The following is a 16,734-nucleotide window of genomic DNA, read 5'->3' on the forward strand; positions in this document are numbered from 1 at the left end:
CTCAAGGCCCAATGTTCATAGCTGGCATGTTCTGAGGGTGGTGGGGCGGGGGGGGGGGGTAATAATTTAAAAAATATAAAAGGAACTTATGCCTTCTAGCAGCGTGACGCCCTCCTTGATCTTTCTCTACGCACTGGCTTCAAACTCCCGAAGCCATACCTGGCACTGCTCTCATGTAGCATGAGATCAGAACTAGGATTGGTGGGAGCAGCCTCTATCAGCGCTCACACGAGCACTGGAGGCCTTTGCTTTCTCTAAGCCAGCTGTATTAAGACAGCTAGGTTAGAGAGGTTTAAAATGTGCATGCTTGGCTGACTGTAGCAAGACGGTCAGTCAAAGAAACATATGCATTTTAAACTCGAGAGCACAAAGCTCCCTGCTGCCACTCTCCAGCAATGACCCTGCCCTGTTCTGACGCTCAGTTTGGGACAGGTCAGTTGCTGAAAAATTAAATGGCAATAAATGTTTGTTTGTTGGGCGATGCTCCTCCGCTCAAACGAAGGAGCCACCCCTAGCTGATATCTGTAGAGACCTGATAGTCAAGAGTTTGAATTAAGCCATGGCAGACTCGGCCAGCTATCCCTTCAAGATTTGTACATTCAGTACAAATAAATTAGGCAATAGTAAGATCTGTCAATTACAGTTCTTAGAAAGAGCAGAATTGGAGTATGAAACTCGATTTGAAAACGTAATATAATTATTATTATTATTATACTGTCAAGTGTGTCTAGATTAGTAAGATCTTCCTTTGTCCTTTCTTTGTGATGATGTATTATTATTATAGAATCCTTCACTCTCCACTTGAAAAAGTGGGGCATACTTCTGGCTCTCGACTTGGAGACAAAGTTCTCTAACTGATCATCAAAGAATTGCTGTCCATGGAATGGTATTCTTAAGAGTCAGTCCTCTGGTCTTCACCCACATGCATGCTATTGGAGAAAGTTACTCTCTGAAGTCACTGCGACTCTATTAATAAAGGCCAGTGCTCTGAGCTCACTTTCAGGTCACAGATTGGAGTTTGAGTTTTTTACAACAATATGAATGTGCTACTAAAGTAACACTGTTTTGAATCAATCTCTTCAAGTCATTCAGTGCCTAATAATTAAGCCTGGGCGGTGAACTCTACTCTGTTTGCGGAGTTTTCATCACACCGCGCTCCTCGGAGTTCGCGGAGTGCAGAAAACTCTGTTCCGCGTAGTGCAGCAGAGTTTTTTCCCTGCCTGCGCTCGCGAACGGTAAGTTGGTGAGCACGAGTTGCAGCACGGGTAACATTTTTATCCGAGTGGCAGGAAGATCAGCGCGTAGGGCAGTTCGCACTCAACTCCGCCACTTGCGGAACTCCGCAGAGTTTTTTGTCATTTCGCTGAGTTCTGAGTAGCGAAACTCCGCAAACTACGCCCAGGCCTGCTAATGATACTAGTGTAATATTGCCATGGGACTTCCACCTTAACACCGGGAAATGATTCAAGCATGTAAATCTATTAACGAACCTGCACTGGAGAACTCGAAATAATCTAAAAGGCCTGAGTAATGAGGGGCAGAAAGTTGGGAAAGAGAATCATATTTGGGTTAATCAACATAAAGGTGGTCAGAGTAACCAAAGGAAGAGATGATCATGAGGGGGGTGGCATAAAAATAAGACATATGTGGCACCAGTTGGTTCTATCATCTGTGGTATCTAGCAGAGCAGTGGGTAGACATGACTTGGAGTTTCAGATAACTGAAAAAAGATCTGTCTGCGAGTGACACCAAGGGTGTTTAGTCAGGAAAGGAGAGTTGGGTGATCAATAATGTCAAATACCATGAACTAATCAAGGGGTGTGAGAACTGATAATAGATGATTGTGATACGCCGCTGAAATGAGGTTTGAAATGCACAAGCGTTGTCTATATAGAGCGGAATGCACAGAAATCAGACTGAAGGGGAGTCAGCAGGCTGCTAATGTGGAGACTCAGAGCTAAAGGACTGAAAAAAAGGTGCAACAGAATTTTTGAGAAAAAAGGGTGACGCTGCCAGGTTAGAGAGAGAGGAATTTTCAGCTGAGTGTTCTTTTTGTACCAGAGACATTACCACTGCTGATCTTAAGCACTGTGTGTTAGTGCAGGATATGGGGAACAAGGTAAAGAGTGAGGTAAGGCAGAAGAGAGCCTCAAAAGAAAGAGCATGAATTTAATTATTGGGAGAGTGATCCTGGGAAGTGGAGTGAGTGTAGAAGTGTAAAGAGCAGCATTAAGAGGTTTAGCAAATGTTTCATGAATAGTTATGATTTTAGATGAGCAGTATGGTGGAAAGTCATTTGATAAGACTAAGGATTGAGAGAAAGGTGTCTCTCTGCAAGAGTAGGCTGTTTATAGGGTGAGTCGCTGAGGCTGCGGTCGAAGTGAGTTGAGGAGGCTTTGGAAGTAGTATGATTTTGATTGTCAGGATGGGGTGTCTAGTGCCTGAAGATTGTTATATTGCGTATGGACTTATTTTGTAGCAGGGACACAAATTGAGCTGCGAATAGAATGCCTGATTTACAAAGGTAAACTTACACTTTTGTCTCCGTGATAGTGAAGAAATGTAGCGATTCATGCTTAATCTAAGGAATGAATGAATTGTTTAGTGGCAGATTTGAAAGAACAGAAGGAATGAGGTAGTGGAGAAAAAGCAGACCGGAAGTTGGGATGTGAGACAATATGTGCTAGTAGGTAAAGCTGGTATTCAGACTGTCCTGGGATTTTGGGGATAGCTAACTACAAGAGAAAGATAAGTACTATGGTGAAGGTTAACTCGATGGAGATAACTGTGAACCTTCTGTAATACACTAAGACTACGCTTTCAGGGGACAATATTTAGGCAACACTTAGGCAGCACAGTGTGCTATGCGGGGCATCCCCTTGTGCTGGTTTTACAAGGCCGACATCTCTGACTTCTGGCTCTGTCCAGGGACCACTTTAAGGGAGAGAAGAGAGGCTCTTCTATCCTCACCACATGCCCCTCCCCCCCAGGATTCCCCGGCACTTTCATGTATGCAGGGGTAAAAGCACCGCCTCCCATGCATTCTCTTTGGCCCACCAATCTTGCATGAGATACCCAAACACAGATGCCCTTTGTGAATATAACTTGCAAATTATGCAGGCAGGTATTTCTGTGACCACACTGGAGCCTGGCAAGACGACGTTGATCGATGCCATTATTTTTACTTCTCACCCAGAATCGCTGTCCTTCATCAAGCATGCTGTTCTGCATTTCATGGAAGGCCTCATGGCGTTCAGCAGATAAACCAACCCATAGGCATTTTTGCTGTGTCTCGCACGCCTTCTTCAGTATGCACTTTACGTAAGTAAGAAGTGTCCTGCTTCTTGGACGATGAAAGATGGATACCTTTTTTATTCTTATTTTAATTATTGTTTTATGTATGGGTGCCGTAAAGTGATACGTCAATCCTAATGTCATTAAATTAAAACAAATATTTAAAAAACACTAATGTACAAAAAATACCTTTGCAAGGTTGGCGAGACACGTCTTTCTTCGTAATCGTTTAACAAAAACAGTTACTCCTATGAGAAAATATGGGAGATTAAAAAGAAATGGATCAGTTGAAACATAAATGAATATTAAGCGAAATGAAATTCATTTACAAATATTCTGTCATTTAGATTGGCAGAATCTCCAAGTAAAGTGTGTAATCAAGTTTACGAAGAGAATGATGGAAAAAAATCAGAAGGGGCAACAAAATATATCACTCACAATTAAACACACAAAGCTGTACCGCACTCTTTATTTTACATATAATTTGGCCTTTTTGACCTTTTGATATAGTTCTTCAAAGATAATCTAAAATGCAGGTAATACATTTTTACCCTATCCACCATCTATTCACCATATATACGTAGGTATTATGCAGATGTGTGAACACCTAGATACATATGCAGCCAGATAAACCACTTATGGGCACCAGCTGACACGTGGATGTAGTGGAAGTGTTGGCGTAACTGGCTACAGCACTTAGTATAGACAAGCAGTCATCAACTGATTTATGGTTGAAATATAATGCAGGTTTTCGGGGTTCTGACTCTCCTGGAGCTTTGCAGTTATTAATCAGCTGCAATTTGGCTAAAGTATGATGTATTATTCAGAAATTAGCGTCATCAATGCAGTTTTCGAATATGTGATACACCCAAAAATAGATGAGCACATGGGTGGATAAATGTAAGTAGAAGGCTGGATGGTGAGGTGACTGTGAGTAAATAGATGCCTACATGGAGGGCCTGTGTGAAATAAGTATTTTATGAGTACGAATTTCAACCCTTCTCTGTCAGTGGATGTGACTAACAGCAGGCTTACTATGGGGCTCTGACGTAGCTCAAAATCCATTTTTCATTGTAGGGGTGCATTACCCCCTCATTGGTCCTCCTCGTCACAGTCCTTACAAAGTGAGGCAGTCCTGCCTCCAACCAGACAATCAAAACGCCAGAAACCAAAAGTCAAAGTTCATAACCCCCCCACCCCCCCACCCACGCCATGCCTGTTTTTAGGTCTCGCCTGTCAATGCGCATGCGCATTGAGCAGAGCGAGACTATGGGGGCTTAAACAAAGCTTACCTACACTGGCGATTCACTGGCGATTTGATGAAGTGCATGTGCACTTTTAACTCAATGCGCAAGCGCAATTAGTTAAAATGCGCGTGCACAGCATCAAATCGTCAGCTTAGTGCCGCCAGCAGCTCTTCCCGCTCCGCCCCCTGCTGCATCAAAGGCTTGGCGCTGTGCCTCAGCCCAGCCATTCTCCTCCCCTAATTACCCCCTGCAGCATCAAAGGCTTTTACACGGCCGGCCGGCCGTGCTTTCAGTTCACGGCCGGCCGGCCGTGTCTCCTTTTCTTTTTTTTTTTTTCATTAATTGAATGTCTTCCAGCAAGCTCTCCTCATCCGTAGGTTTAGGTGTGATGACAGCATTTCCTTATAAGATTACTGCTCTCTTGGGAATATATGAGGGCAGGAAGCCTTCTGAATTCGGCTGATCATTATCAGAGAGTGTTTTGGTGAAAATACGGGACTTTTCTTATGCGTGCTGCTACAAAAAGAGCTCAGCTCTCCTTAGCTACGGGAAAGCTGTTTGGCTTACTTCTGCTCGCTCAGCCAGCAATTGTGCCATGTGGTGTGTTTTTAGCTTTACTAGCTCATTGGTGTGTACTGGCTTGCCACTTTGCTGGAATAAAGTACCGGCCATAACGCTGAATACGACTTTCTTTTAATTAGTTCACCAGTTTGCTGCCAAGTGAATTTGAGAGTAATAGTGGCAATCATGTTTGAAACTGCATAACGTGAGCGGAATAAGCTTGCAAGCCGCAATCACCCCACATCCACCACATCCACCACCACATCCACCACCACCTCCACATCCACCACCACCGCATCCACCACCACATCCACCACCACATCCACCCTCACCCTCACCCTCAACCCCTCACCCTCAACCCCTCACTCACCCTCACTCTCACTCACCCTCACTCACCCTCAACCCCTCACCCTCACTCACCCTCACTCACCCTCACTCACCCTCACCCTCACCCTCACTCACCCTCAACCCCTCACCCTCTCACCCTCACTCACCCTCACTCACCCTCAACCTCTCACCCTCACCCTCACTCACCCTCACCCTCACCCTCACTCACCCTCACCCTCACTCACCCTCACCCTCACTCACCCTCACTCACCCTCACCCTCACTCACCCTCACTCACCCTCACCCACCCTCACTCACCCTCACCCTCACTCACCCTCAACCCCTCACCCTCACCCTCACTCACCCTCACTCACCCTCAACCCCTCACCCTCACTCACCCTCACCCACCCTCACCCTCACTCACCCTCAACCCCTCACCCTCACTCACCCTCAACCCCTCACCCTCACCCTCACTCACCCTCAACCCCTCACCCTCAACCCCTCACTCACCCTCACTCTCACTCACCCTCACTCACCCTCAACCCCTCACCCTCACTCACCCTCACTCACCCTCACCCCCTCACCCTCACTCACCCTCACCCTCACCCTCACTCACCCTCAACCCCTCACCCTCACTCACCCTCACCCTCACCCTCACTCACCCTCAACCCCTCACCCTCACTCACCCTCAACCCCTCACCCTCACTCACCCTCAACCCCTCACCCTCACTCACCCTCAGCCCCTCACCCTCAACCCCTCACCCTCACTCACCCTCACCCTCACCCTCCCTCACCCTCAACCCCTCACCCTCACTCACCCTCAACCCCTCACCCTCACTCACCCTCACCCTCACTCACCCTCACCCTCACTCACCCTCAACCCCTCACCCTCAACCCCTCACCCTCACTCACCCTCACTCACCCTCACCCTCACTCACCCTCACCCTCACTCACCCTCACCCTCACTCACCCTCACCCTCACTCACCCTCACCCTCACTCACCCTCACTCACCCTCACCCTCACTCACCCTCAACCTCACTCACCCTCACCCTCACTCACCCTCAACCCCTCACCCTCACTCACCCTCACCCTCACTCACCCTCACCCTCAACCCCTCACCCTCACTCACCCTCAACCCCTCACCCTCACCCTCACTCACCCTCAACCCCTCACTCACCCTCACTCTCCCTCACCCTCACTCACCCTCAACCCCTCACCCTCACCCTCACTCACCCTCACCCTCACTCACCCTCACCCTCACTCACCCTCAACCCCTCACCCACCCTCACCCTCACCCTCACTCACCCTCAACCCCTCACCCTCACCCTCACTCACCCTCACCCTCACTCACCCTCAACCCCTCACCCTCAACCCCTCACCCTCACAGTCACCCTCACCCTCACTCACCCTCACCCTCTCACCCTCACTCACCCTCAACCCCTCACCCTCACTCACCCTCAACCCCTCACCCTCAACCCCTCACCCTCACTCACCCTCAACCCCTCACCCTCAACCCCTCACCCTCACCCTCACTCACCCTCACAACACATATTGTGTTACAATAGGTGTCACATTTGCGAAAGATAAAACTATTGGCATTGTAAATAACAAAGCTATTAATTTCGCTATTTTCAAAACAAGCACATAAATAAAAAATGTGTCCTTTACAATACCAATAGCTCAAACTTTCCTAATGCGAGACCTATTGCATTGCTGTGCTTCTCTCCCCTGCTGCACTCTCCTGCTCTCTAGAGATGTGGCCTAACGACCAGAGCTGCCATCTAAGTCACGTAAATACAAAACATGTTGCATTCCAAATGCTATAGGTGTCACATTCGCGAAAGTTATAACTATTGGCATTGTAAATGACAAAGCCATCAATTTAGCAATTTTAAAAACCAACAAATAAATAAAATATGTCATTTACAAGACCAATAACTCCAACTTTTCTTATGCGAGACCTATTGCATTTGCAATGCTTGTTTTTCTTGCTCCGACGGCGGTCGAAACATTGGTGCTCCGTGTATCGTGTCTACTGTTTCCGGTTTTCTGCGGGATATATTGCGGTGCCGTGAGTTTTTAAAACAAAACCTACTTTGTTGAAGGTCTTTCATTGTGCTGTTTGCTGTGTACTTTTGTTTTGTGTTTCTGCACGGCCGTTCCGATGCTCCGGTTGGCCGCGCTCCTGCTCCTGGGTCAGGACGCTCCCCGCGCATGTGTTGGGCTGGGACAGGGAGCTTTCCAGAAGTCCTGGCCCCGGGTTGTTCCGGTGCTGGGGGTTATTTCCAGCAGTGTCCGGCCTTCGCGGCCATGTTGTGTGTCTATGGCTGTGGGTAGGGACTGCAGGGCTGCCCTTTTGCAGATTTTCCAAGCCTCTCATCTCGAGACTTGGTTGATTGGGGGCAGTTTGTCATGGGAGTTGCTGGGCACTTCCTTTTTTGTGTGTTTGGAGTTTTCCTGTGTGGTTTACTCCTTTTTCCTCTGGCCCTGAGTGCTGGGGCTTCCTCTCCGGTGCTTGCATTAGCGGTGTCCGAGCGGCGTTATCTCCAGGAACTGCTGGGGTTGACGTTTTGCAGGTTTCTAGGGCTGATTTGCATGTCCAGTCTGATGGTGCCTGCGGATGATGTGGTGGACTTGGACAATTCCCCTAAGGGGTGTACGTCCGGGGCAAGCTTCTTTCAGTCATGCTGGTCCATGTTGGGAGGTACTTCGTTTTAGCCCTACCTCATTTTCGGATTACGGGTTTTACTCCCTGTATTGTTACTCTGTGGTGAATGGCCTTCCCTTCCATGTTGTCCTTAGGGATATGCTGTCTAAGGAATGGCTTGAGGTTGATATGCAGGGTATTCCTTGTTTTCTTGGGAAGCGATATCGCCTGGCGGTCTTTGACACCTTGTTTCCTCGGGTTCCCGAAGTCAGTTCTCTTTTGTCATCTAAGGCTTCTCATTTTGGGGAGGTCCTTCTGTAGGATTTGAGAAGTTGTTTGATTGTTTGCAGGTTCAGGGGGACCCTACTCCTGTGTTGGCTCAGATGGAGATTTTGGCACTATTCCTCTCGGATGTGTCTTTTGGTTCCTTGTGGGACTTCTCTTCGGCTGACGGGGCGGCGGTGGCTCGTGGGAGGTCTCTCTGGCCAACGCTTGGTGCCTTTGCGCTGCTCAGACTCCTTGGTCCATTGCCTGCCTTTTTGTGGGTCCCAGGCTTTTTTGGCTTTCTCCGCAGGTGGCTTCTATGGGGGTACTTGTCTTTTTCCAGGTTCTGGAGTTTCCGGGTACTCCATTTTCTTCTCAGCCCTTTCGTGGTCGGGGGCTGCGTTCTATTGGTTCCCGGCCTCTCCTGCGGCTGCCCCTGGTTGTTGGTCACTTAGTGTTATTCCCTGGAGGAGTCGCCGTGGCCTGGTGGTTATGGTTGTGGTCCCTTTCTCAAGTTGTTGTGTGTTCCTGTCCTGGTGTTTCACTGGTTGTGGGTTCCTGTCTGCTTTGTTGGCACTGTTGCTAATTTGGGGGGCTGGGCCCCTTTGTTCCTGGTTTGGTTGTGTGGTCTTATTTCCGACTGGAGGGGCCTGTCAGTCATCGGTCTTGGTTACCGGATTCCGTTCTTAGGCCGTCCCCATTTTGGACTGTTTTTGGGTTACCCCGTTGTCCATAGGGCCGGTGTTGGGATCGGCCATGTTCTCTGGCGTTGACATGTTTTTTTCACAGGGCACTGTTGTGCTGGCTCCGGGGGCGGTGCAGGACCTGGGGTTCTGTTCCTTTCTGCTCCTGGTTCTGGCCCCCGTTGATTCCTTCCACTCGAGCCAGGGTCCCCGGGCTTTGTACGTATTGGTGCGGCTGGGTAATTTTGGATGACCCTTGCAGTCCGTCGTTCCCCACATCCTGGTGGGAAATTTTTGGCGTCCCTGGATTTGGAAGTTGCCTGTTTTCCCATTCCCGTCCATCCGCTGGGTCATTGGTTCCTCGGTTTGTGGTGGATGTGTTCCATTACCGGTTTCTGGTGTTTCCTTTTCGGCCTCTCTACTGCTCCCCGGGTTTTTCCATGGTGTTGGCTCCTGCTGTGGGGGTTTTGCTGAGTCTGGGTTTCTCTGTGTTTCCCTATGTTGCTTTTGTCTGGTGTCTGCTTCCACCCTCCTTGGGGCTTTTCTGGCTATGGTATCGTTGATGGCCTTGTTCCAGGTTGTGGGGTTCATGTTGGATCTGACCTCTGGTTCCTGTTCGGGGACTTTGTTTTATCGGAGGCCTATTCGTCGCTTTGCGGGGGCTGTTTTTCTCCTTTTGGCTCGGTCTCTACCCTGTTGGCTCTTCTGCGGGTCCTGCTGGGTTGCCCTTCTGCCCGGACTCGGGGTGGTTACAGGTCCGGGGGTTGGCGACTGCCACCACAGTTGTGCTTCCTTGGGCCCACCTGCGCCTCCGGTCCTTGGTGGTTCTTCTGTTGACTCCTTGGGTTCCTTCTCATGCGGGTGCATGGCTCTGGTTCCTCTCCCCCCTGTTCTGGTTCCTTTTGTGGCCTGGTGGCTTTGCTCTCTCGACCTAGTGTAGGGGGTGCGTTTTTCTGATTCCTTCCCTCCTCTTCTTGGGTTCGGACGCCTGTCCTTGGGGTTGGGGGGCCGCACTGGGTCCTTGGTGGCTGATGAGTTTGTTGGTTTGTACCGGCTTTCAGGTGGCTTGTTGTTACTTGCGCCTTCATGGGGGGCCTAGGTGTCCATCTCTGTGCCTACTGTTATCCATGTTTTGTGTCTGGGTGAACTCTTGTCTGTTGGCATTGAGGGCTGTTTGTGTGATGGGGCGTCTGAGTTTTCCTGCGGGCAGATTGGGCCGCTTCCTCCCATCCTCTGTTTTGTGCCGTCTGTCTGTTCTCCTATTCCGGGGCCTTTGTCTTCGGTTCGGGCCCTCTGGTTTGGTCTTTTTGCTTCCCCTCACGGCGCTCTTCTCCCCTGTTTTTGTTCCGTGGTGGTCTGTCAACAGGCTTGGTTGCTCTCTTGTTTCCTTGGCTTTTGGGCTTTCTGTATGCCTTCCCTTCCATTTCCCTCCTCCTGAGGGTGCTGCGGTGGATTTTGGAGGGGGGGCTGAAAGTGTCTGTGTTGTTGGTTGCTCCTTTTTGGCCTTGCTGTTTTTGATTTCTGCTCCTGTTGCTGCGGGGGGGGGGGGGTTTGGCTGGCTTCTCCTGACTCCGGCTCCGCTTCTTTGTCCGCGCCTGTCTTAGCCCTGTGTTTGTCGCTTGCATCTGACGGACTGGCTCTTGGATGGCTGTTGTTAGAGTCGTTGGGCTGTTCTTCTGTGGTGGCCTGTGGCATTTGGTTGTCACATCATCCTTCGACACTTGAGAACTGTGGTGCGCGTTGGAGCCCTTTTGTCTCCTGCTGCTCTTCTCTGGGTCTGGGTCAGTGTTTGGAGATCCGGCCTCCTTTCTTGTCTCTCCCCAGGATGGGTTTTTTATGGACCTTTCCCCTTCTGCCTTGTCTGCTGATTGGGCTGCGGTTTAGGCTTGTCGGGGTCCCGGGGCCTTTTTGGAGGTTGTTGCTCCTTTGGTGTGTCAAATTCAGCGTAATTTTCGGCTTCTGCGTCTGGTCTCTCCTGTGGTTGTGCCTTCTTGAGTTTGACTACTGGTTTGTGGGGTCTGCTGTTGTCCACTTTTGTGCCTTTGTTGTAGGTTATTTGTTGTGGTTGCCCGCAACAGTGGCTCCGCGCTTCGGTTGGGTGAGTTGGGTGCTTTGCTCCTCTCATTCCCTTCTTTGTAGTTTCTGCTGGTTGGGGTTGTTTTGCGGCTGGGCCCGGCTTTTCTCCTTGGGTTTCCTCCGTGTTCCATTTGCAGCTGGAGGTGGTTCCTTCCTATTTTGCCTGGGGATGAGTATTCCTTTGTTCCTTCCTCCTTGGATGTTCGCACCTTTTGGTTTTTCCTCCTCCGTACCTTCGAGTTTCGTATTTCTCCTGCCCTACTGTGGCTCGGGTTGGTTGTTTTCTCCTTCTGCCTTCACTCGCTCTGTGCGTTTCGCGGTCTGCCTCTTTTTTGGGTGTGCCTCCTCCATCTCTGGTGTCGAGTCGTTCGACCCATTTTGTGTCCGCTTCCTGGGCTGTGGTGGCAGGCTTCTATGTCCCGGAGTTTTTGTGTTGAGGCCTCTTAGCCGTTCCATCACACGTTTGTTCAGCATTGTCGTCTTTATATTTTAATTGCATCTCTTGACAGTTTTTGCTGTTGGTCTTCTGAATGCTGCTGTTCGTTGTTCATTCGTTTGATTACAGTTTTGTATTTTCTGCATGGATATCTGGTGTCCTGCATTTTTTCTTCCTGGTTCTCTGCTTGTGAGTTCCTCGCTTTGTAAGCACTGGGACGAGGAGGACCCATGAGTGGGTAATGTCTTGTTACTTACTGGTAATCTTCATTACCCCGATAAGGGTCCTCCTTGTCCCAGTCCTCTTCCCTCCCTCCTTCCCGCTGTGTTTGTGTCTGGGACTTGTTGATAACAGGCATGGCAGTGGTTGGAAGGGGTTTATATGACCTTTGACTTTTGGTTTCTAGCGTTCTGATTGGCTGGTTGGGGGCAGGACTGATTCACTTTGTAAGGACTGGGACGAGGATGATCGTAATCAGAGTAATGACGATTACTGGTAAGTAACAAACATTATAATCACACATGTAGACTGCATCCACATATAATCTTTTGCTGTGTTAACTTAAGTGTTAGGATCTTGTAATGTAATAAGATGAATGTGATGTGTTTAGGCCTAAATCTAGAATATGTGAAGAATTCCATGGAAAATCAAATGTAATAAGCAAAAAAACACAAGCAGGTAACGCTCGTGTTGTGCAACTGACAATCATTTCATTATTGAACGTGCTTATTAATCATGTTGTTTTATATGTAGAAGAAAATATCAACTGTATATGTCTCAATTTGATATAACTGCATAAAGCTCATGATTCATTTCTCTTATGTTAGCGTTTATGTTGCAGGTGAAAGAGGCGCCCTTGTTTGTTAGACAAATGTCTTTGTTTTAGGAGTTAGGCAAGGAGAGACGAGGATACATTGGGAGATAACTCTGATAAGAAGAACTGTTGTATTTTCTCACCGGAGAGGGCCTGGGAATCAAGGTCATCGTGTTACTATTGGGAGTAATCGTCGCTCCATGGAAAAATAACTATGAGAATGTGGCCTGATCAAATGGCATGACCTGAAAGGAATCATGGGAAGATACCTGTGATATTTAAAGTATTGTAAGTAGGGGAAGAGCCCACGTCTTCTCTGCCTTTGGAGAGACGGAATCTTAGAACAAGCTCTGTCTCATTAGCTTCATGCTACTTGACCCAACTGAAGTGAAGAGACTGACACCTTAATCTATCCTGCCCTGAAGAATGCTTAATTGGGGATGTCATGTTAGTGCTAATGTAGGGATAGTTTACTTCTTTATCTTCATCAACCCTCGATGCAGGGGAAATTGGATTCCTATTCCCTGATATTTTGCATCCTGATTCTTGAATTGTCTTGTGTTCGCTGCACCGCCTTAATCTTATTTGTAGATTTATCTTTATATTGGTTCCAATGTATTTCTACACCCTCATCTTGATGTGTCTGTATGTCCAGTTGTTTTTGGCTTTGTAATAAATTAACTAACCTTTTTTAGTAGTCTGTGATTATTATGGGCCTAGAGAACTGCAACTGCATTGATTGGCATTGTTAATTAATTTTTCTCCCTTCCATGCTCTCATGCTGAGAACAAGCATTTGCAATGCAATAGGTCTCGCATTTGCTGGAGTTTGAGCTATTAGCATTGTAATGACAAATGTATTTATTTATGTTTTTTGTTTGCAGTGGAGTGAATGTTCAACGAAAGAAAGTGCACACTACATTTTGAGCTTGTTTAGCAACTGTACAGTAAAGGTATGGCCATGTTAATGTAAAGGGGTGTGAATCAATCAATCAATCAGAGTACTTGTAGAGCGCGCTACTTACCCGTGAGGGTCCCAAGTCGCTGAGGGGGGGGGGGGGTTGCTCCTACCGCTCGAAGAGCCAGGTCTTAAGGAGTCTTGTGAAGGTGAATAGGTCTTGGGTTTGCTGTATGTGGGTAGGGAGGGTGTTCCAGGTCTTGGCGGCAAGGTAGGAGAAGGATCTGCCATCGGAGGTCATTCATTGGATGCGGGGGACAGCGGCGAGGCTGGCGGAGCAGAGCTGGCGGGTGGGGGTGTGGAAGCTGAGTCTGCTGTTCAGGTAGGCAAGTCCGGCGTTGTGGAGTGCTTTGTGTGCGTGGGTGAGGAGCTTGAAGGCGATCCTCTTGTCGACAGGGAGCCAGTGTTGGTCTCTCAGGTGGGGGGTCATGTGGCTGTGGCAGGGGGCGTTGACAATCAGTCTGGCGTAGGAGTTTTGGATGCGTAGTCGTCATAGGTGTTTGGCTGGGATTCCTGCATAGAGTGCGTTTCCATAGTCCAGTCTGCTGCTGACGAGGGCTGTGTCACCGTTCTTCTTGTTTCGGTCGGGATCCACTTGTAGATCCTGCGGAGCATGCGGAGGGTGTTGTAGCAGGAGGAGGAGACGGCGTTGACCTGTTTCGACATGGAGAGGGAGGAGTCGAGGATGAATCTTAGATTGCGTGCATGGTCGGTGGGTGTTGATGCTGTTGCCAGTGCGGTCTGCCACCAGGAGTCGTCCCAGGCTGAGGGGGTGGATCCGAAGATGAGGACCTCCGTCTTGTCCGAGTTCAGCTTCAGACGGCTACTCCTCATCCAGTCGGCGACAGCCTTCCTTCCCTAGTGGAGGGTGGTTTTGGTGGTGTGTGGGTCCTTGGTGAGGGAGAGGAAGCGCTGGGTGTCGTCGGCATAGGAGATGATGTTGAGGTCATGATGGCAGGCCACTAGTGCGAGGGGGGCCATGTAGACGTTGAACAGCGTCAGGCTGAGGGATGAGCCCTGGGGGACACCGCAGATGATGTCGGTGGCTTCGGATCGGAAGTGTGGGAGGCGGACGCTCTGGGTTCTGCTGGTGAGGAAGGACGTGGTCCAGTCGAGGGCCTTCTCTTGGATTCCGGCTTCTGGGAGGCATGTCCTTAGAGTGTGATGGCAGACCGTGTTGAAGGCTGCTGACAGGTCCAGGAGGATGAGGGCTGATGTTTCGCTGTTGTCTAGTTGGCACCTGATGTCGTCTGTGGCGGCGATGAGGGCTGTCTCGGTGCTGTGGTTTCATCTGAATCCGGACTGGGACGGGTTCAAGATGTTGTTGTCTTCCAGGTGGCGGGTCAGTTGCATGTTGACGATTTTCCCGATGACCTTTGCCGGGAATGGGAGCAGGGAGATGGGCCGGAGTTCATGAGTTTCTTGGGGTCTGCTTTGGGCTTCTTGAGGAGGGCGTTGATTTCGGTGTGCTTCCAGCTTTCCGGGAATTTCGCTGTGTCAAAGGAGAGGTTGATGACCTTCTGTAGTTGGGGTGCGATGGCTGCGTCTGCTTTGTTGAATACGTGGTGTGGGCACGGGTCAGACGGAGATCCTGAGTGGATGGAGTTCATGACCTTGCGTGTCTCGTCGTCGTTGACGTTGGACCAGGAGGTCAGATGGTTGGCGCTGGTGGTGTTCACAGGGGAGGTGGAGTCTGGCGTAGTTGCGGCGGTCGTGGTGTTGAAGCTGTCGTGGATGTCAGCGATCTTGCGGTGGAAGAAGATGGCTAGTGAGTCGCACAGTTCTTGTGAGGGCGGGATGTCGTTGTCGTTGGCGCTGGGGTTGGAGAGTTCCTTTACGATGCTGAAGAGCTCTTTGCTATTGTGCGTGTTGTTGTCCAAGCGGTCTTTGAAGGAGGATCTCTTGGCTAGTCTGATGAGGTGGTGGTGTCTGAGGGTGGAGTCCTTGTGGGCTGCATGATTGTCCGGTGTGCAGTTCGTATAGCCATGTCTTCTCCAGTTTTCGGCATGCCCGTTTGGAGGCCTGGAGCTCGTTGGTGAACCATGTGGCTCTCTTGTTGGTGTGGCTGTTGGAGGGTTTCTTGAGTGGGGCGAGGGTGTTGGCGCAGTCGTCGATCTACTGTCTGAGGTTGTGGGCTGCGGCGTCAGAGTTGGTGGGGTCGGTGGGTGGGGCGAGGGAGGAGAGCAGCTGGTCTTCGGTGACTTTGCTCCAGCAGCGGCGAGGCAGCTGTTGGGTGCGTTGGTGCGTGGTTGGTTTCTTGAAGGTGAAGTGGATGCAGCGGTGGTCGGTCCAGTGGAGTTCGGTGGTGTGGTCGAAGACGACGTGGGAGCCTGTGGAGAAGATGGTGTCAAGCGTGTGGCCGGCGGTGTGGGTGGGTGTGGTGACGAGTTGTCTGAGGCCGAGGTTGGCGATCAGGGTGGCGGAGTTGGCGTCGTTGTTGTTCTCGAGGTAGAAGTTCAGGTCCCCGAGGTGGATGTAGTCCGTGGAGGCGAGTACGTGGTTGCTGGCGAGGTCGGCGATGGAGTCGATTAATTGAGCCCGGGGTCCGGGGGGTCTGTAGATAAGTGTTCCTCTGAGGGTGGTGTTGGGGTCGGTGTGGATCCGGAAGTGCAAGTGTTCGGCGGTGTTGAGGGTGTCGTTTGCGTGGGTGGCGACTTTGAGGGTAGACTTGTGGATGATGGCTATTCCTCCTCTGATTCCGTTGGCAGGATCCCTGCGGGTGATCTTGTAGCCGTCCTGGATGGCTATGGCGATGTCGGGAGCTGAGGAGTTGTTCCACCAGGTCTCAGTCAGGAAGGCCACGTCTGGGGCGGAGGTGTCGAGCAGATCCCAGAGCTCGACGGCGTGTTTGCGTGCGAAGTGAGGGTTGAGGAGTATGCAGCAGAGGTGGTTGGGTCGAGTCCTTGGAGGTTTGTTGTTTCTGTTGCAGGTGAAGCTGCAGGTGTGGCAGGAGAAGGGTCCGTGGGTCCGTCTTGGGGCGGCCGGGAAGCAGGTGCGGTTTCGGCCTGCGTTGAGTGTGTGGATGGTGCTGGCGTCGTAGTGGATTCTGGTGTTGTGGCGTTCGCAGGATGCAGGAGTTCTGGTGCTGGCCGCGATCCAGCCGCAGATGGGCTTGCCTTTGGGGCACCTTTGGCACGCCAGCGGCGCGGCCACTTCCCATCCTGCATATGATGGGGCTTGGGAGGGAGGAGGAGCTGGGAGGCGGGAGCGTGGAGGCCAATGGGTGAGCTGGGGTGCAGGGAGGCCAGCAAAACATACAAGATGATGGACGGAATGTTGCACGATGGTAAAACATTCACTCCCAGTCACAGATCTGGGTTTAATCCATCGTTATTTTGCTCACCAAGCCACCCCAGTTCAGAAATGGCCATATGCAAATCAGTCTTCACCCTGTGCCTCATGGGAACAGTCCATCCCGAACTGCCAAG

General features: G+C 50.3%; 1 protein-coding gene across 3 annotated transcripts in view; it reads right to left on the minus strand.

The window, feature by feature from the left end:
* RFX8 (regulatory factor X8) overlaps positions 1-16,734 on the minus strand; it is an 861,519-nt gene that overhangs the window by 466,832 nt on the left and 377,953 nt on the right. For all 3 annotated transcript variants that reach the window (XM_078658033.1, XM_078658035.1, XM_078658034.1), the window contains exon 10: positions 3,484-3,542. In XM_078658033.1, coding sequence (XP_078514159.1) covers positions 3,484-3,542 — 59 coding nt within the window. The remainder of the gene's footprint in view (positions 1-3,483; positions 3,543-16,734) is intronic.

Source organism: Lissotriton helveticus, chromosome 8 (genome assembly GCF_964261635.1).
Source record: "Lissotriton helveticus chromosome 8, aLisHel1.1, whole genome shotgun sequence".
Taxonomy (NCBI): domain Eukaryota; kingdom Metazoa; phylum Chordata; class Amphibia; order Caudata; family Salamandridae; genus Lissotriton; species Lissotriton helveticus.